This window comes from Bos javanicus, chromosome 13 (genome assembly GCF_032452875.1).
Source record: "Bos javanicus breed banteng chromosome 13, ARS-OSU_banteng_1.0, whole genome shotgun sequence".
Taxonomy (NCBI): domain Eukaryota; kingdom Metazoa; phylum Chordata; class Mammalia; order Artiodactyla; family Bovidae; genus Bos; species Bos javanicus.
The window spans coordinates 1,528,901-1,550,871 of NC_083880.1; the positions used below are offsets into that span (position 1 = coordinate 1,528,901).

Below are 21,971 nucleotides of genomic sequence, written 5' to 3' on the forward strand. Positions count from 1 at the left end.
TTTCTCCTCCTTTGGAGAAGAGAAGGGAGCTGGTGGGTGAAATGAGCTCCACCTGGACAGGACTTGTCCGCCAGCTCCTAGCTGGAGCATCACACAGTATCCAGCACATCATAGGTGCTCAGAAAATACAAGTGGAATGAATAAATGAATATTTCTCAATTTGAAAAGCCAGTTTACATCCAAGTATAAACATTCCCCTTGTTTTAAAATTATCAATAATGTATGTAATACATAGATTGTTATTTAGTTTAGAAGCAACATAAATTAATTCTTCATAGAAAAAAAAATTATGGTGAGAGCTCAGAATGGATGCTTTGACTAGCACAAAAGAAAGTGCTCTCCAGGGAGGTCTGCTCAGCCTGGTCAGGAAGGGAGTTTGGGGGAGAATAATACATGTGTATGTATGGCTGGGTCAGTCTGCCGTGGCCTGAAGCTATCACAACATTGTTAGTCAGCTATACTCCAATATAAAATAAAAAAGTTTCTAAAAAGGCAAGAGTAGGTGCTCTCTCTCCCAGCTGTGAGTGGAAGGAGAAGGGAAATGAGTTTGCCTGAAGGATGAACATTCTATTGGGCTTCCCAGATGGTGCAGTGGTAAAGAATCCACGTGTGATGCAAGAGACATGAGAGATGTGGGTTCGATCCCTAAGTTGGAAAAAAACCCTGGAGTAGGAAATGGCAAGCTGCTCAAGTATACTTGCATTAAATTCCATGGACAGAGTAACCTGGTGGGCTGCAGTACGTGGGCCACAAAGAGTTGGACAAAACAGCGCAATCATGAACATTCTATAGTTGGCTCTTTGCCCACTTCCCCAAATTATCCTTCTTAGAAGAGTTTCCAAACATGGCAATTTCTGTCCACATACTTTTTTCTTTTAATCCCTTTCCAGTTAGAGTTAAGGAATTATTATTCTCCTTGGAAACCATTCTTTCACCCTCAAATGACTAAACCAAGTGAAACTCAGCATGGAGCTGAGAATAAGCATGGCATTATATTCCCCAGGGCTTTTCTTTTTCATTCCTTAGAAGGTTTGGAATACTTAACTAGGAGAGTTGTCATGAGTGGTAAATAAATAAGCAAAATAATTTAAAAGTGTCTATTCCTTTGGGTCAGAAAAAAAATCATATTAAAAGTTAAAATTAAATGTTATTTACTGCATTTCAGTTTACTATGTACTCTCCTGATTTTTCTCCCCTAGGAATTCTAAACTAATCCTTTGTTCTTTTCTATCTTCGGTGAGTTTTGTGACTAATATATGATGTAACAGCTCTTTGAGTAGAGCCTGTCTGCTTAAAAATACATTGAAATGAGGGTACCCTTAGGTTAGTTAAAAAGCACTTCAATTATTGTGTGAAAAATCCTTCTGGGTTCAGTTTTCATGCCTCATGCAATAGAAATCCTAGGCCTAATACTCAAAGAGTCCTTCATCTTATTTAGGGTTTAAGAGGTGAAATTTTTATGTATTTATTTATTTTTGTCAAGATTCTCTCAGTTGCAAGTGTTGGAAACCTATATTGGACTTGGACAAGATGAGTATATACTATAAAATTACACAGAGTAGATCACGTAAGAAAGGACTGACCTAAAAGGACTGACAAGGGAGGAGAAAAGGAGTGGACAGACACTTGCCAGAAATCACTTACAGCTCTTTCTATGTCTATCTGCCTATCTACCTCTCTCTCTCCTGATTTTCTCTGTATATTAGTATTATTGTTGCTGTTGTTTAGTCACTCAGTTGTGTACAACTTTTTGTGACCCCCATGGACTGTAGCCCGCCAGGCTCCTCTCTTTATGGGATTTCCCTACAAGAATACTGGAGTGGGTTGCCCTTCCCTCTCCAGAGGGTCTTCCTGACCATGGAACTAACTTGTCGCTCCTGCATTACAGGCAGATTCTTTACTGCTGAGCCACCAGGGAAGCCTGTATATTAGTATTATTCCTTTCCAAAGCAGCACACAGGCTTCTCCTTACCAGAAAATATATGCATAGATGTAATCTCATTGCTAGTTTAATGTGAGTCCGACAATGTTGTGATTGTTGAGTCGCTCAGTCATGTCTAAACCTTTGTGACCCCATGGACTGCAGCATGCCAGGCTTCCCTGTCTTTCACCAACTCCTGGAGCCTGCTTAAACTAATGGCCATTGAGTCAGTGATGCCATCCAACCGTCTCATCCTCTGTCATCCCCTTCTCCTCCCATCTTCAGTCTCTCCCAGCATCAGGGCCTTTTCTTATGAGTCGGCTCTTCGCATCAGGTGACCAAAGTATTGGAGTTTCAGCTTCAGCATCAGTCCTTCCAATGAATAGTCAGGATGTATTCCCTTTAGGATTGACTGGTTTGCTCTCCTTGCAGTCCAAGGGACTCTCAAGAGTCTTCTCCAAGACAACAGTTCAAAAGTATCATTTCTTCAGTGCTCAGCTTTCCTTATAGTCCAACTCTCACATCCATACATTACTACTGGAAAACCAGTATTATTAACAAATTTATAATATTAATCACTCTGCCTCCTGGAATTTAAGTAGAAGAAGTTTAAATGAAAACAGTAAATGCTATAAGAGCAGAATTATAGTAAGAGTTTTTAAAAACAGCTGGAAAAGGCAGAATGTTACAGGGAAGGGTCTATAGTATGGGAGTGTTGGGGAGACACAGGGAAACTGAGCAGAGTGGAAGGACATTTGTCATATTAAACACAGATATTATCCTTTTTAAAACACATTTTTGGGATGCTAGGGAAATACTATTTTCATTAATTGCATACAAAAGCCACATTAAAAAAAAAAAAAACACATGCCTGGATTTCACAATAAGGCATTTGTTCTAAAAGCTTAGCTTGTTAAATATCAAAATTATGTAGTTTTAAAAGTATTTTCAACAAGACAGACCATGGCTTGGACATGATGCACCAGAACTATCACCAAGGTCAGGGTCAGTACAGTTCAGTTTAGTCACTCAGTCGTGCCCAACTCTTTGAGACCCCATGGACTGCAGCATGCCAGGCCTCCCTGTCCATTACCAACTCCCAGAGTTTACTCAAACTCATGTCCATAGAGTCAGTGATGCCATCCAACCATTTCATTCTCTGTCATCCCCTTTTCCTCCTGCCTAAAATCTTTCCCAGCATCAGGGTCTTTTCAAATGAGTCAGTTCTTTGCATCAGGTGGCCTAAGTATTAGAGTTTCAGCTTCAATATCAGTCCTTCCAATGAATATGTAGGACTGATTTCCTCTAGTATTGACTGGTTGGCTCTCCTTGTAATCCAAGGGACTCTCAAGAGTCTTGTCCAACACCACAGTTCAAAAACATCAATTCTTCAGTGCTTAGCTTTCTTTGTAGTCCAACTCTTACATCCATACATGACTACCGGAAAAATCATAGCTTTGACTAGACAGAGCTTTGTTGGCAAAGCAATGTCTCTGCTTTTTTACTATGCTGTCTAGATTGGTCCTAAGTTTTTTTCCAAGGACCAAGCGTCTTTTAATTTCATGGCTGCAGTCACCATCTGCAGTGATTTTGGAGCTCAAAAATAAAGTCTGTCATTGTTTCCACTGTTTTCTCATCTATTTGCCATGAAGTGATGGGACCAGATGCCATGATCTTAGTTTTCTGAATGTTGAGTTTTAACCCAACTTTTTCATTCTCCTCTTTCACTTTCCTCAAGAGGCTCTTTAGTTCTTCTTCACATTCACATTCATCACTGCCATAAGGGTGGTGTCATCAGCATATCTGAGGTTATTGATATTTCTCCCGGCAATCTTGATTCCAGCTTCATCCAGCCCAGTGTTTCTCATGATGTACTCTGCATATAAGTTAAATAAGCAGGGTCACAATATACAGCCTTGACGTACTCCTTTTCCTATTTGGAACCAGTCTGTTGTTCCATGTCCAGTTCTAACTGTTGCTTCCTGACCTACATACAAATTTCTCAACAGGCAAGTCAGGTGTTCTGATGTTCCCATCTTTTTAAGAGTTTTTCACAGTTTGTTGTGATCCACACAGTCAAAGTCTTTGGCATAGTCAATAAAGCTGAAATAGATGTTTTTTCTGGAACTCACTTGCTTTTTTGATGATTCAGTGGATGTTGGCAATTTGATCTCTGGTTCCTCTGCCTTTTCTAAATTCAGGTTGAACATCTGGAAGTTCACAGTTCATGTACTGTTGAAGCCTGGCTTGGAGAATTTTGAGCATTAATTTCCTAGTGTGTGAGACGAGTGCAGTTGTGCGGTAGTTTGAATAGTCTTTGGCATTGCCTTTCTTTGGGAAAGACAGACTGAAAACCACAATCACAGAAAACTAACCAATCTGATCACATGCACCACAGCCTTGTCTAACTCAATGAAATTCAATGAGCCATGCCATGTGGGACCACCCAAGATAGACGGGTCATGGTGGAGAGTTCTGACAAAATGTGGTCTACTGGAGAAGGGAATGGCAAACCACTATAGTATTCTTGCCTTGAGAACCCCAGGAACAGTTCAGTTCAGTTCCGTTCAGTCACTCAGTTGTGTCTGACTCTTTGCTACCCCATGAACCACAGCACGCCAGGCCTCTCTGTCCATCACCAACGGCCGAAGTCAACCAAAGGCCATGTCCATTGAGTCAGTGATGCCACCCAACCATCTCATCCTCTGCCATCTCCTTCTACTCCTGTCCTCAATCTTTCTCAGCATCAGGGTCTTTTCAAATGAGTCAGTTCTTCTCATAAGGTGGCCAAAGTATTGGAGTTTCAGCTTCAACATCAGTCCTTCCACTGAACACCCAGGACCGATCTTTTTTAGGATGGACTGATTGGATCTCCTTGCAGTCTAAGGGACTCTCAGAGCCTTCTCCAACACCACAGTTCAAAAGCATCAATTCTTTGGTGCTCAGCTTTCTTTATAATCCAACTGTCACATCCATACATGACTACTGGAAAAACCATAACGTTGACTAGATGGACCTTTGTTGACAAAGTAATGTCTCTGCTTTTGAATATGCTGTTTATGTTGGTCATAACTTTCCTTCTAAGGAGTTAGCATCTTTTAATTTCATGGCTGCAATCACCATCTGCAGTGATATTGGAGCTCAAAAAATAAAGTCAGCCACTGTTTCCCCATCTATTTGCCATGAAGTGATGGGACCGGATGCCATGATCTTAGTTTTCTGAATGTTGAGCTTTAAGCCAACTTTTTCACTCTCCTCTTTCACTTTCATCAAGAGGCTCTTTAGTTTCTCTTCACTTTCTGCCATAAGGATGGTGTCATCTGCATATCTGAGGTTCTTGATATTTCTCCTGGCAATCTTGATTCCAGTTTGTGCTTCCTCCAGCCCAGCATTTCTTATGCTGTACTCTGCATATCAATTAAATAGCCAGAGTGACAATATACAGCCTTGACATACTCCTTATCCTGTTTGGAACCAGTCTGTTGTTCCATATCCAGTTCTAACTGTTGCTTCCTGACCTGCATATAGGTTTCTCAAGAGGCAGGTCAGGTGGTCTGGTATTCCGATCTCCTTCAGAATTTTCCACAGTTTATTGTGATCCACACAGTCAAAGGCTTTGGCATAGTCAATAAAGCAGAAATAGATGTTTTCCTGGAACTCTCTTGCTTTTTCGATGATCCAGTAGATGTTGGCAATTTGGTCTCTGGTCCCTCTGCCTTTTCCAAAACTAGCTTGAACATCTGGAAGTTCACGGTTCACATATTGCTGAAGCCTGGCTTGGAGAATTTTGAGCATTACTTTACTAGCGTGTGAGATGAGTGCAATTATGCAGTAGTTTGAACATTTTTGCATTGCCTTTTTTGGGGATTGGAATGAAAACTGACCTTTTCCAGTCTTGTGGCCATTGCTGAGTTTTCCAGATTTGCTGGCATATTGAGTGCAGCACTTTCACAGCATCATCTTTTAGGATTTGAAATAGCTCAGCTGGAATCCCATCACCTCCACTAGCTTTGTTTGTAGTAATGCTTCCTATGCAGAGTATATCATGTGAAATGCCGAGCTATATGAAACACAAACTGGAATCAAGATTGCTGGGAGAAATGTCAGTAACTCCAGATATACAGATGACACCACCCTTATGGCAGAAAGTGAAGAGGAACTAAAGAGCCTCTTATGAAGGTGAAAGAGGAGAGTGAAACAGCTGGCTTAAAACCCAACATTCAAAAAACAGACCACAGCATCCGGTCCCATCACTTCATGGCAAATACATGTGGAAACAATGGAAACAGTGACAGAATTTTTGGGGGGACTCCAAAATCAATGCAGATGTCACTGCAGACGCGAAATTGAAAAATGTTTGTTCCTTGGAAGAAAAGCTATGACAAACCTGGACCACGTATTAAAAAGCAGAGACATTACTTTGCTGACAAAGGTTGGTCTAGTAAAGCTAGGGTTTTTCCAGTAGTCATGTATGGATGTGAGAGTTGGACCATAAAGCTGAACACTGAAAAATTGTTGCTTTGAACTGTGGTGTTGGAGAGGACTCTTGAGAGTCCCTTTGACTGCAAAGACATGAAACTTGTAAATCCTAAAAAAATCAATCCTGAATATTCATTGGAAAGACTGATGCTGAAGCTGAAGCTCCAATACTCTGGCCACCTTATGCGAAGAACTGAGTCCTTAAAAAGACCCTGATGCTGGGAAAGATTGAAGCAGGAGGAGAAGGGGATTACAGAGGATGAGGTGGTTTGATGGCACCCATCCAAAAATGGATATGAGTTTGAGCAAGCTCTGGGAGATGGTAAAGGACAGGGAAGGCTGGCCTGCTGCAGTCCATGGGATCACAAAGAGTCAGTTGCTACTAAGCAACTGAACAACAACAACAGATAACATATTTGAGGATAGATAGCCAGTTAAGACTCTGGGACATATGAAAAATGCAATTTGGTATGGAGTAGAAAAATTCAGAAGAGACTGAAGGCAAGGAGGGAATGCTTGCCAAGTCCAGATAGGATTAATGAGAATCTGCACAGAGTATTGTGAACACAAAGTTAAGAGATACTTCATGACGAGATAAATGAACAAATTCCCATGACTCACTAGATGGGGAAATCACTCAAGGGGCCAGTCAAATGTAATGTACACTTTTTAAACTGAGTGATGATACCTAATGGGAAAATACGATGACTCATCTTCTATGAGAGATGTTGAGATGCTGGGGAGCTGTCCTCAGCTAGAGATGCTCAAAGGCCATTGACACAAAAATGTACTGAAGCAGTTAAAAGAGTCAGAGAAGACTGATGTGGGAAATGTTGAAGATCCTGTAAAGGAAGAGAGTTTCTTATGAGAGTGGTTGGCAGCTGACATACTATCAAGAAGATAAAGTCATGATTCCAAAACCGTGTGCCCTGGCACCACAAGATACCATGTTGAACTCACAAGGGCATTGTGAGATGTTTGCATTTTCGAAAGAAACAGCAGCATCTATTGGAATCTGTTCAAAGCACTTCTATTGAGTTATTTAAACCTAATCTCTTGATAAATGGAACTGTTCCTTCTTTTTTGGCTTAGGGGTGCCATGAAAAAATTATTGAGATCTTAAGGGTACTGTGAACTAAAAAACTTGTGGATCTCTAGAATAAGAAAAAGTTCACTACTGAGACTCAGCCAATGAGTTCAATAACAAAAGAGTTTTTGTAATCTTAAAGTGAAATCAGGTAAATGCCGATGGTTGGAGTGGAAGCGAGATGGCGGGGTTGAAGGGTGTGAGGTGGGGCATTACAGTTGTGGAAGCAGCCGCCAGTCTTCCATGTTAGGCACAGAAAGAAAAGGAAAGTCAAAGATGGAACAAAAGTTCAGTGCTCTGGAGGATAAGAAAATAGAGATGTGTTTTTAGGCAAAAGGAAAGAATGTGTCCAATATGAAGAAAGTTTGAGAGAAGAAAGTGAAATGGTGGTCTTCCTGCAGGGGGGAAGATGGGAAGCAATGCGAGGGGAGCCCCTTTTTTCAGGGAAGGCGGGGTAAGGAAACCAGGCCAAGAGCCTGTGACGTGGTGCATGTGGAATCGCATGTCCATCTCCAGCTTTCACAACCACCAAGGAAGAAAGCATTATCTCTGCCTCAGGGGTTGAGGAAGCTAGCTGAGTTTGGGGTAATGAAGACAATGAAGATAAAGTTTCACAGCTCTTTTGAGACAGAGAAGAGGGAATTTGAAAGGGTGCCTTCGAGCCTGGGTGGCTTAAACAACGCACATTTATTTTTCACAGTTCTGAAGGCTGAGAAGTACAACATTAAGATGCCAGTAGATTTAGTGTTTGGAGAGAGCCCAGTTCCTGGTTCATAGAGAGCTTTATTCTGTGTCCTTATGTGGTGCAAAGGGTATGGGAGCTCTTGGAGTGCTTTACAATTATGGGCACTAATCCATTCATGAAGGCTCCTAATCACCCAAAGTTCCCACCTCTTACATTGAGGGCCAGGATTTCAATATATTTATTGATATTTGGGAGGGACACAACATTCAGTCCATAACAGTTTCTACACTGTTTCCGTCTTCTTCAATAACGTGCACATGAATCTCCTGGGAATGTTATTAAAATGCAGATCTTTATTTAATCTAAAGTGGTAGGGGCTGAGAACTTGCATTTTTTGTTGCATTCTCTGGCAATGCCAATGCTGATGAATCCTGTCCCACACTTCAAGTAGCAGAATCTATAAAGCCAATGCATAGCTCAGAGTTTCTAGAATAATGCCGGGTATTAAGTAAGCATTTGACAAATATTTGCTGAATGGTGGCTGATTTGAATAGTTTAGATGAATGTGTGTGTTCTGGGAGCACAGGAGTTGGGAACTAGCTCTGAAAAGAATAAGCAGCAAGTGCAGATGGTCCAAGGGAGGAGCAAGGAGGAAGGCCAGGGTGTGCAGCGCACGGGAGGGAGGTTGGTGCTGGCAGCTGTGGGGGCGCTGAACACAGATGGAAGTCAACCTCAGAACTGAGTGAGCTGAAGGGCTGAGCGATCTCAGGCTCAGTGGCTTCACTGCCTGGATGTTGATGTTGCTGAGAAAGAGGGTGGGAGGGAGCTGTAAATGTGAGCAGGAGCTGGCAAAATCGAGAAATGATCCTGGACAAGGCTGAACGTTGGAGATGAGAACATGGCAGCAGAAGCATGGATATCACTGAATTCAGAAGCACTGCTGAGAGACTTAGCAGGGGCTATAAAATGAGAGACCACTGAGACCCCCTATATCTGGCAAAGAATCCAGAATCAACGGAGACTTTGAAAACACTGATTCCCCAGCCCTGTCCCTAAACATGTAGCGGCAATAGGCCTAGGAACAGGCCCTGAAATCTGTGTTTTCAAGCAGTTGCTCACAAGAGATTCTGATGTTGCCACCAAGTTTGGGGATCCCTGGATTACCCTCTGTAATTCCTTGGGCTGAACTGGGGAGGAGGAAGGTCCCCTGTGGAGGGGAAAGCCCTGTGGGTACCTCTCAGTTAGAATAGAGGTGTTGTGAGAATCCTCAAGGAAATGGCAAGAGTCTGCAGTGGGATTTTACATCTAACTCATTTGATAAATAGCATTAGCAGGATGTAATATTTCTTGATTTCTTTAATTGTGACAGTCATGATCAGGTACTGTCTTTTGAATGATCAAATAGGTTTTCTGCTGCCCCAAGCTCCAGTTAATATTTGTTCAGATTTAATCTGCCTCACGGATGAGTGCATTCAATTTCATGTTAATGTCAAGTTAATGTGGATTCTTTATGGCAATTCTGTAAAAGAATTTCTCCCTCAGCTTCTTTTATTCTTTCAGATAAGAAGAGGTTATTAAAAACAATTTCTAAAATCATAACAAAAAGGTGGCCTGGGAAAGTGGTGACAACCACAAGCTTGGGAGCCTAATTTATCTGGGTTTGTACCAAGTTCCGCTCTTCCCAGGTGGTTGTTCTGGTGGTAAAGAACCTACCTGCTAGGAGAAATAATGAGGCACAGGTTTGATCCCTTGGTCTGGAATATCCCCCGAAGGAAGGCCTAGCAACCCACTCCAGTATTCTTGCCTGGAGAATCCCATGGACAGAGGAGCCTGATGGGCTACAGTCTATAAGGTCTCAAAGAGTTGGACACAACTGAAGCGACTTAGCATGCATGCACACACACATCCCCAGTTCTGCCAAGTACTTCTCTGTGGCCCTGAGCCCCAAATTTGAGTCTCATGTGTCAATATGACCTCATAGGACAACTCTTAAGACTGAATAAGTTAAATATTATAAGTTGGTATATTTAAAACTTATCAAACTGTGCCTGGCATGTGTAAATTATCAATGAAAGTTTGCTAGCATTATGATTATATTGCCTTACTGTTGTAGCTACGGCATATATATAAATGGCAGCTGTATATGAGAATCTCCATCTCTGGGGAACAGGGTAAATGTTCAACAGGAAGTCCACACCATCTATTTGGTGCACCAGTAAGAAGGCTTAAGTCCAGGTGCTACTGCTGCCTAAGCAATGGCAGAAGGTTCCATAGGTTCTTCATGTAGAATAAAGAAAGAGCAGTGCTTGGAAGGCACAGTTACTCTCCCATAATTGACAAGCTTTTATTGAGCACTTACTGAAAGCTAAAAATTGTGGAGAGCTGGGGATGTGAAAACATAGCCACTGCCCTCTTGAATCTTAGTCTGGTAAGCAAATAAATGCAAGACAAAATTCAAAATGGTAGCACAGAAGAGAATTTCCAGTGCTCTTTGGAAGTTGCCCACACAGGATACAAAACATCAGTTTCCAAGATGGGTAACTCGTATCATCCTTGAAGTGATTAAGCAATGAATAATAACTGGAAACGAAGAATTATAAATCACAGTTGATTATAACTTATGCCGGGAGCCAGCATGAGGACCTCCACCCATGGCAAAGGTCATGAGGAAGGAGGCTCGACATATGCAAAGGCGGGATCGAGCCTCAGGAGTCCCCCTGGATATTCTCGAGCATCTACCCCCAAAAACCAGAGTCTGCCTACTATACTGCTTTGTGCTCTCACCTCTGACTTTACTGGGGGCTGTCCCCCACCACCATCTCGCTCTCTCTGATAAAGAGTTAACTTACAGCTCCAGTTAATAAAGTTCCTGGGCATTAGGAGTGTTTAAATCCAAACCCCTCAGATAGCTCTCTGACTCGCCTGACAAGTTTACCCAGACTCCTACAGCTATGCATATGATTGTTTTCAGTCTCCCAGCCTCGAGAGGCATGGGAAGCACGGGAAGATATTCAAATAGCTTAGAGCCTCTCAGAGAGTTAGAAACTGTCAGAATAAAACTAGTAAAGGATTTCATTGATGAGCCAATGCTTGCTGCCAAGTATCCTTGAATGTGTATTAATTAATATACCTGGTATGTAGAAAAAATAAGTAGTGGCCTTGGTGTTAAAAACTTTAGACCCTTAAGGTAATAAATTTTTTCCTTTGTTGTAAACCCACTGCACCTCTGCCCTATAGGAATGCAACTTTATCTAACACCTTCAGAGGATGGTGCCAAACCTTAAAATAATTACTCTTAGAGAAAATAAGTCTTACTGTTGACAAACCTTTGTCAAGAGTCATAAAACGTTAATAGGCCTTCTGGCCAGAAGATGATGTAAATCACCTAAACCATTTGTGTAAGATAAGTTTGCAGGAAAGAAACCCTGGTTTCGATAAGGATCAAAGACTGCTGACTTTGCATGATTTCACATCTCCTATTATCCTCTATGTGCAACTTAGGGTATAAAAGCCCCTGTTGAAAATAAAGCTACGGGCCTTGCTCTCTGAAGCTTGGTGTCCCCATGTCATTCTTTCTTTTCACATTCTGGCTGAGTCTCCATATGGAGCGTGGAGGTCCTCTGCGACCATTTATTTGCCTGGGCTTCTAAGACCCACTAGAGAAGGTGCCTAAGGTGGGGCACCTTCCGCTATTCGAGAGGGCACCTGCGGCCTCCGTGGTCAGAGCTAACCTGGTGTCACAGGTTATATTGATTTTCCACGTAAACCAAGCTACTCAGCCTCTTTTCTCCGCTGAATTTTCCTACTGAGCTATCCTCATTCTATTACTCTTTATATCTCTGATGAATATTTAAATTAATCGCCGACACTGTCTCCCCTTCGAACTCCCTGGATCAGCCAGGGCTGGACCTCGGCAAACTTACATTTGTATCACACTCACTTTTATTTTAAACTTCATAGTACCTCCAAGATAGAAAGGCATTGATTATCTCATTTATAACCAAGAAAATGTGGGTTCAGGAAATGGAGGCTCTATGACCAAAATCATAGTTTTAGTAGGTCATAGAGTGGGAATTGGTGCCTGGGTCCACACTGTTAGCTATCATTGCACTTGGCAAAAGCAAGCCCAATAATCTAAGAAATCCTGTTTAATTAGAAAGAGATAGTAAGAATTACATATTAAAACCTAGATAATGTATAGTCTAAAATTATTTCCTTATTACCAATGTGTTGTAAAATGTTTGACGATTTTACTCTTGCTAACCTGGAGAAGCAAATGGCAACCCACTCATATTCTTGCCTGGAGAACCCCATGAACAGAAGAGCTGGGTGAGCTGCTGTCCACAGGGTCTCAAAGAGTCAGAAACATCTGAAGTGACTTAGCACACGTAGCACAGAAACATCAATCACAGATTTTTCTAACCTCAGATACTGTTTGATGTGGGGTGGGGGAGGGAAAGGGTGCTTTGCTTGTGATCATGTAAAATAGCCACCTGGCGTGTTTTTTTTCTCCCCTCCCAGCTTATTCAAAAATTGACTGATGTTGCTGAAGAATGTCAGAATAATCAGTTAAAGAAGCTCAAAGAAATCTGTGAGAAGTAAGCCTCCATTCTCTTACATTGGATTTGTATATATAAATGTATTAAGTACAAATTGCTATTGAATTGACCATTTTTCCCTTTTGCTTCCATTTTGTCTTCAGAGAGAAGAAGGAATTAAAGAAGAAAATGGATAAAAAGAGGCAGGAGAAGATAACAGAAGCAAAATCCAAAGACAAAAGCCAGATGGAGGAGTAAGTAGAAAGAACCCTTTCTCCCACCTTTTACTCGGGGATTGTCCTATACAGAATAACAGCGGCTCAACCGTACAAAGACCTACCTGCGAAATTTCTCCTCAAATTAACCTACCAAAGACCCACTTTGTAAGGGTTTTCAGTGAAGCACTGAGGTGCCCACAGGCCCTAAGGAAAAAGCTCTATCTTCTCTTCTGATATTGTCAGACAGCCTTCCTGCCATTTAGTGAAAATAGAGCTTGTGCCTTGGGTAGAACCTGACCTCTGTCAGAGCTGACAAGTTGTATCTTCCTTGCAGCAGTAAGAAGAAAGTTGAGAGTTCCGTAAACTTTCATCTGGAAACCTGCAGTTCCCATGTTTGTCGATGATGGATGAGTGCATGTGATGATTTCTTTGTCATTCACTTTCAGGGAAAAGACAGAGATGATCCGGTCATACATCCAGGAGGTGGTGCAGTACATCAAGAGGGTATGTCGTGTTCATGAATCCCTCTCTTTTGCAAACCGTGTTTGATGAGTACTGTGTGAGTCTCTGGAGGGAAATGCTACGCTTCACGGTAACTCTTTATCACCAGCACCCAGACGAGCAACTGCCCAGAGCAGCCAGTGTGTAATCAGTGTTTCTGCAAGTTTAATTGCAAACCTCTGTATAGAAAGGTTCATCTCAAGATAGATGTTAAGAATCTTTTCTAGAGTCAGGAACCTAGAAACATGATGTCAAGGGGACCTCCCTGAAAAGAACCTTTTGTTGCTGCTGTTGTTAAGTTTCTAAGTTGTGTCTGACTCTTTTGCGACCCCATGATCTGTAGCCCGCCAGGCTCCTCTGTCCATGGGATTTCCCATGCAAAGATACTGTAACGGGTTACCATTTCCTTCTCCAGAGCATCTTCCCACATCAGCGATCAGACCCGCATATCCTGCATTGGCAGGCAGATTCTTTACCACTGAGCCAGCAGGGAAGCCCCAAAGAAACTTTAGTTGTCACCAATGGTAGACGACAACTTCTAAAGGTTTTTAATTAATTTGAATTGGTATTATGGAGATTTTCAGACATTAACAAAGCTGTGAAAATGGTATATCCAGTGGTCATATCACTCCCACCCCTGTGTGCCCATCACCCAGCTTCAACACTTACATGTCTCCTATAAGGACAGTTCTGACCAGGATGTGAAATAGTTAAATGCATGCCAGAGATCTGAAAAGTTTTTTTTTTTTTTTTTCCTGAAAACATTCACTTGAATGTTTAGATGAAAATGACTTTCTCTGTAACTGTCTTACAGTTAGAAGAGGCGCAAAGTAAACGGCAAGAAAAACTCGTAGAGAAACACAAAGAAATCCGCCAGCAGATCCTGGATGAAAAGCCCAAGGTAAACTGAACCAAATAATCATACACAGTAACTTCATTTTCTTTCCATTTAATTAGAATAAAAGCTCCCTAGTTCATAGATCCCTCTCACACAGTCTCAGACCAGTTCTTGCACGTGAAAGTCATGTAACTTTCTCAATGATGGAAAAAAATCTTGACAGCAATATTCAGTAAGCATTTATCATCACTGCTGCTGCTGCTGCTGTTGCTGCTAAGTTGCTTCAGTCGTGTCCGACTCTACGACCCCATAGACAGAAGCCCACCAGGCTCCTCTGTCCCTGGGATTCACCAGGCAAGAACACTGGAGTGGATTGCCATTTCCTTCCCCAATATTGGTCAGCTTTAAAAACTGCAAATACATGAAACTCAGATCCTGAAGTTTGATTTTAGTTAGTCTTGGATGCAGCTCAGGCAGAGATATTTTTAAAGCACACCTTCCCCCTCCACCCCCTCACCCCCTACCTCCCAGGAAAGAAAAGAGAAGTTAGCTAAGCCTCTGTAGCTCTAAACAGATGATGTAATATTGTAATGTCAGGCTCTGTCCAGCAGAGGATGTCTTGTACCAAAATCACCCTGGTATTTAATCTAACAAAATATTCTCTTAAGCCAAAACAAACAAACAAACAAAAAAAACCAGAAAGAAAATAATTTTTTCCCCATAATAGTTTATTGGGGCTACACTTTAAAATTACCTTATGTTTATTTGGTAAAAATCAATTGTTTCATGAATATTAACTTTAAATATACATATTTAAACTAAATATATATAAATCAAATACTCTCAGCCAAAACCTCGGTTTTAGATCATTCCATTAATTTTGATTTGTCATTGACTATTGTTCTGTTTGTGAAAAGTGTGCTTTTCAGTTTTCCTGTTCTTCTTTAACAGAAGATACCTTCTTGTAAACACCTTCTAAATTACCTTCTTTAACAGGCTCTGCCTGTAAGTACCTGCAGAGATAACTGTCACTTTTGTTTCTTTGAATAGTCCATTCATCAGTCTACTTCTTAAAGGTTTCTTGTGGCTAATTTAAAATATTAATACATTTTTGTGGTTGTGTCTGCTCTTATCCTTTCATACTTGTTGGACAGAACTTTTATTTAATGTTGCTAATTCAAAGTTTTTTGACTTGGGAATATAGATTCTCTAACTGTGAGGAAAACCCAAGAATTAATAATTACTGAGGCATGCTGTTAATTTTTATATTTTTATATAAATACACAATTTAATACTGTTTCAGACAGCAAGGATTGAAAATGTATGTATTTGAATATATAACTGGGGAATCGTTATTGTTAAGGTGTTTCTGAAATTTCAGTCAAACCTGGATGTCTTGCTCCAAACATTTGAGCTTTTAAAAAATAAAATCAATCCTAAATAGAGAGCATTGCAATGTCTAAAATTATGTTAAAATGTATTCCACCTTACTAATGCATAATCGACTTGAGAGGGTGGCTAAGAATATTTAATATTCTTATGTTCATGAATATTTATGTTTTATGTTTAAAATTTATGTTAAAAAATTTATGTTTAAAAAGATTTATGTTTTTGTTCAGTTGCTAAGGTGTGTTCGACTCCTTGTAACCCCATGAACTGCAAATGTTTGGAACAAGAGATCAAAGTTCAACTGAAATTTCAGAAATGCCTTAACAATAATGAGTCCCCAGTGATATATTCAAATACATACATTTTCAATCCATGTTGTCTGAATTCCAATTTGTCATTGCTTTGTACACTGGTATGATATACTTAGCTTAAGATTGATATTTCACTAGCCAATTTTTATATTTCTACAAAATCTCTCTTGGAAAACATTGTTATTCCCACACAGTTTTGCTTCATTTTCATTTTTGTCCAAAAATGTCAACTACTCTACGTGTGTGTGTGTGTGTGTGTGTGTGTGTGTGTGCTCAGTCATTTCCAGCTCTTTGCACACTTCTGCCCATGGAATTTTCCAGGCAAGGATACTGGAGTGGGTTGCCATTTCATACGCCAGGGGATCTTTCTGATCCAAGGATCAAATCCACATCTCTTGTGCCTCCTGCATTGGCAGGCAAATTCTTTACTACTAGTACCACCTCAGAAGCCCACTTTACTCATAAATAAAATGCAATCACAAATGTGTTTAAGTCTCAGTATAAATAACTCTACAAAGGTTTTATGTTAGTGCTCTGGTTCACCATGATTAAAATCAACTTCAGTAGTAAATGTCTTCATTAATATAACCAAACATTAGACCAAATAACTGTTGGATAATATATCAGTCAGTGTGCATACAACAGCAACTTTACAGAAAACCCAGTTAAAACTGGATTATGCAATAATGTTTAGTAAATCACATTACTGGAAGTTCAAAGGTGATGAAAGTTCAAGAATAGTTAATTTAGTGGTTGAATAACCTCATCAAGAATCAGAGTATTTTCAGAATTTTACCTGTGTTATTTTATATTGTTGCTTTTCATCCCCAGGCTGCAAACCCACAGTTACAAGATAGCTGCCATAGCTCCATGCATTACAGCCTTACATAAAACTATTCAAAGGCAAATAGTCTTCATCTTGTAACTGATTATAAGTTTGAGGAAAACTTCCTAAATCTCCTCAATAGGCCTCCCCTCATTGGCTAGAATTGTGTCATATGCCCATTCCTAAACTAATTACAAGCAGGAGAGTGTAATTTTCATGATAGACTTAAAGTAATTAGGACTTACCCAGAAGGGGAGAGGAAGTTCACTTTCTCCTCAGTTCCACACTCACCAGGCTTCTGAACAAAACTGATGTTTTCTTGTTAAGAGGAGAGACACCAATTAGGTAGGTAATTAACTGTGTGTGCCCTACCACATGTACAACAAGTTTCCATTTCTTTCTTGGCCCCTTAGAAAGAGATCTGAAGTGTTTATGAATTTTTAGTCATTCAGTTGTCTTTATTTTTTATTGCAAATAGGTACCATAATGGTTTCTCTTTGCTTTTCACTCATGAGGTTGCTCTTAATGACCATCCTATTGTGTCTGGATTTGAAGGTTGCCCTCGAAGATCATTGGTTCTATGTCCAACTAAAGCATTTATTGAGAAGTGTTCTTCAGGGCCTAAAAATTTTGTGCTTTGACAGCATGACATGTGCTTTGGAACCACACTGTAATAAGAAACCATGATTTTTAATATTGTAGGACACAGTGACTAATAAAGGGAAATGACCGTGACCGGAAGGAGCACTAATTATCAGTGCAATAAAACAATAAGATCAAGTGCCTTTCAAATGGAGGACCAAAACACAGGATGGCTAACTGAGCAAGTGAAAGGCCAGGCCAGAAGAGCAGTCCTCCTTGCTCATGTAACTACTGGATGTGGACCAAAAATAGAACAGCACTGGCTTTGAAATAATCCCTCTTCACATCCAGTATTGGAATGCCCTTTAAAACCTGACATAGATGTGAGGGAAACTAACAAAGGTAGAAACAAAATAGAAAGAGGGGCAACTCAAGGAAGTGAAAGTGACCAGCAGTGTCTAAGAGCAAGGTTAATTGAGTGAGTTCCATTCAGTCAGAAAGATGAGGAGACAGGGTGATTTTATGACATGTCGAAATTTATAAACTGTTTCATCACTCAATGTTGGACAAGGAAATTGAGTTGACAGTGTAGTAGGTAATATTAAGATAGCTGCAATTTTATGAATCCAACTCGATGGACGTGAGTTTGAGCAAGCTCCAGGAGTTGGTGATGGCCAGGGAAGTCTGGCTTGCTGCAGTCCATGGGGTCTCAAAGAGTTGGACACGACTGAGCGACTGAACTGAACTGAACTGAATTTTATGAAGAGGAAAGATGACAAACTTTGCCAGAAGTTGCCGAAGAGAATAAAGTTCCTCCTTCAAGTGTTTTTTTCAGGTGGGATAAGCAATTTTTAATTAGAAACCAGGAAAGGCTAATCTTTCACTTACAGCAAATCATGCACTACATGGCATCATATTTCTTCCCATTCATTAGTGGCTTTTGCCGTACTGTTGATTACAATCATTTTCTTCCTCTTCATACACTTATTCTAATGATTGTGATCATGTACTTTCTGTTCTTAACCTCCACTTAAACAAGGAAGATGCCCTTTTTCCATTCCTATTTTTCTCCAAGTGTCACTATTTGCAGTTTTCCTGAACCACAATCACAATCTGTGTGATTTTCCAAGTGTTTGGTAACCAAACAGTTCCTTTAAAAGTGAACTAACAAGTATAAAATTTTTTTTTGACCAAAGAAATTTGAAAATCCAGTTGCTCAAAAACAACCATTCTTCAGAGGCAAGGAATTCTAGCTAGATTTAGAGCTAGTTAACGGATGTAGATTAATTGAAAATATAGCCTTTTATTCAACCATGTGCTTACGATCTTGAAGGATCAACTCAAGTTCCAAACGTTTTTACCGTTGCACAACAGAACAGAATAAGGTGCCTCAGGCAAAACCAGGTTAAAAATCCATTTCATTTCCACTCATGGGCAAGAACTTTCATCCTGCTGATATGTATTTGGTAGGGGACCAAATTTAGCAAGCTTCCTCCGCCCCCGCCCAGTGTGAAAGCTTATGTGTAGAATCCATTTTTCACATTTGAAAGGAGATTCAGTAAGTCTGTTTCTTTTGTGTGTAATTTTTGAGAGAGTTGAGGAAACTGGAAGTAAATGATCCCTAGAGGCAACTTATACAATAGAAACATTTTGGCCCTCAATTGGGCATAACATTATATTGTACATTCCTGTACGTAAATCCCACGGAAATTTAGTAAGTTCTTAAGAAAGAATACTCAGCACCTTGTCAATAGAGATCTAAATTCTGCAGATATGCTCAACTGCATGTTTATTTGCAGCCAGGTATTTGATTCAGTCTTTGAATGGCTGCTGTTTTTTTATTTGTTCAAAGTGTCCTTTTTTTTAAATCTATACCTTCAGAATTCTTAAGATAAATGCAATAAACCCTAACCAGTCTTGCAACTCAGTGACATAATTGCTTTCCTTGGGATTTCCATACTTGGGTTTGCCAAAGTCAGCAGGAAAGAGCTTATGTGTACAAACAGTGTTAGAAACAACTCAAGGACCCAACTGCCAGTGCAAAGAAATAACACCTTTTGTGGTTGTGTGTGACTCAGAATTGATTCATTCTGAAAAAGATATCTGCCTTTTTCTTGAACACTTCAAAGAGATTTAGTTTAACATGTTGAAGCATCATTAATCAGGAATTGCCCTGAATCTGCTGTGGTTCTTCCAATATCTATTGATCATTTTGCAGCTATGGGCTATCATTATGAGAAGAATCATCTTTTCAGGGGACTTTTTAATGAACCATCTCCATAACCTCATAAAAGTCGATAAATATGTAATTTGCTTTTTCTCTGACGCTTAATTTGTCTTTGATGCTTCTTAGAACACAGGTTTTCTGTTTTAATTGAGCTCATCAGCAAGAGAGAATTCCAGGAAGCTTTAGGGCATTTTAATTTCTACCCAAAGAACATTTCATCATGTAGCTACTGTTGTTTCCCCCTCCCCCCCTCTTCACCAGGGGAATATAGACTGATTTTCCTCATTTCTCCTCTGACATCTTTGTAACAGGGTGAGTGTCTCATCCCTCTGGGTGAAGTTAGTCTTGTCAGACCCACCACTGGGCCCTGAGGTAGAACCCTACACGCAGTTATTTCAGTCTGCCTTCCCAGTGTTCAGAGAGAGACCAATTTAGGGATTTAAAGTAGATGCTCCTGTATTCCATGATTCATTTGTGCCTTCTCTGATCCTCTGGAAAAATGTGCATTCTCTCTGCCAGCATTCATTGGGCCCTCTCATAAAAGCCAGACCAAAGAGTACAAACGGGATGCTTACCAGTTTTACTTTTGTCAAGTACTGGATGATCCATCCGTTGGTTTGGTTTTTTTATTTTTCTGGTTGGAAGAAATTTCCTTTTAATTTTTATCAATGTGAAGAATTGCCTTTTAAAAATATATATAGCTATTCATTATTTTCTTTAAAGTAAAGCTTAGTCATGCTTTACTTCCTTTGGGCAATATTCAAACATTAAAACAGTTTTTTAAACACCATTTGTCTCCTCTTGATTTATTTTTGAAATTTAATTATATAGATTTCTACACCCACAAGACATTATTCTTTTGTGTTATATAGGCAGCATTCATTTAGATTTATCTTTATATTCACAAACTTCTTAGCTGGATACTTGTGTCTCAGATCATCCATTTGGGATCATTATCTGCTACATCCTTTAGAAGTTCCTTTCATAGAGTCTACTCATGGTAAACTCCTTGGATGTTTTTTGTTTGTTTGTTTTCATTTCTGTGTGTAAATGTCTTTATCTGACATTCATTCTGCAGCTTTCACTGGGTATAAAATTTTCACTGGGTATAAAATTTTAAGTTGGCAGTTATTTTCTTTTAGAACATTGAAAATAAGATTCATCCAGTTGCTCCTGTTACTGAGAAGTTAACTATAAATCCTAGTGTAATTCTTTTGGTGATAACCTGTATTTTTCCTCCTTTGCATGCATTTAGATTTTTTTTTAAGTTTTATGTAATGTTCTTTATGTTTTATGCACATTCCTTTAATGTATCTATATAAGCATTTGAGGTGACTGGATGGTTAGATTTCACTAGTCCTGTGAAATCTCAGCTATCATGTCAGTAAAATGATTTCTGATATGTATTCTAAAAAATTCCTTCCATCACATTATTTACATATAAGATAGAATGGACCTTCTTATTCTTTCTCCTTTTTTTAACTCTTTCTAGTATTTTCCATCCTTTGTGCTATGGACAATTTTATCTCTGGTCCTTTTTCTAATTCCCTAATTCTTTGTTTATACTGCTATTTCACTCATCCACTCTGTTAATTATAGCTTTTGTATTTTATTTAATTCTAGAAATTCTATGTATTTTATTTTCAAATCTATGATTTGTGTGTCTGGCTTATTGTAGGAAAGGTTTCCTGTGAGATTCCTCATTCCTTCAAGCCACAGGCTTTCTTTGAATTTTGTCCTTATCCTAGAAGGCTGTCAAAAGATAAATTCAAAATTTCCAACATTAGCAAAAGCCCCTTAGGAAAAAAGCAACTTCCCTGCTAATTACCTGTGTAGGTTTTGCCATCCCTTGGAGTTTAGGCCTGATCATTCCTTAAATTTTTGTGATTCTTAGTTTCTTTAAAGAATATGGTTTTAATATCAAATTCAGCTTTTCTAGTTGTTTTTCGATGAGAATAATGGTCCAAATAACCTAACCATTACCAGAAATAGAAATTTTCCACATAGTGTTTCTAAAATACATTGGGTTTAGTGTCAGTTTGGACATTATGTGAGCATCTGTATCAGTTGGGGTTCAACTAGAGAAGCAGAGCCAGGAGGAGGTTATGTGTATGTGTTACAGGGGATTGGCTCATGTCATTGTGGGGGCTGGCTGTGCAGTCTCCACAAGGCTGTCTCTCAGTCTAATGTTGGACCCTGGCTGGCAGGAAGTCTGGAAGAGAAGACCACAGTGGGGCTTGGCCATCAGGATAACCTGAAGAAGCTTGAAATTCTGTCACAGCGTTGAATACACACATGCACACACACGCCTAGCTGGCCTAGGAGTCAGAACAACTAAAGCAAGACCCAAGCAGGAGGGAAGGTGATTA

The 21,971-nt window shown here is 39.9% G+C and overlaps 1 protein-coding gene across 2 annotated transcripts in view; it reads left to right on the forward strand.

Annotated features, from left to right (window-relative positions):
* PLCB1 (phospholipase C beta 1) overlaps positions 1-21,971 on the forward strand; it is an 857,319-nt gene that overhangs the window by 740,881 nt on the left and 94,467 nt on the right. For both annotated transcript variants that reach the window (XM_061435580.1, XM_061435581.1), the window contains exons 28-31: positions 12,694-12,770; positions 12,875-12,964; positions 13,375-13,432; positions 14,244-14,330. In XM_061435580.1, coding sequence (XP_061291564.1) covers positions 12,694-12,770; positions 12,875-12,964; positions 13,375-13,432; positions 14,244-14,330 — 312 coding nt within the window. The remainder of the gene's footprint in view (positions 1-12,693; positions 12,771-12,874; positions 12,965-13,374; positions 13,433-14,243; positions 14,331-21,971) is intronic.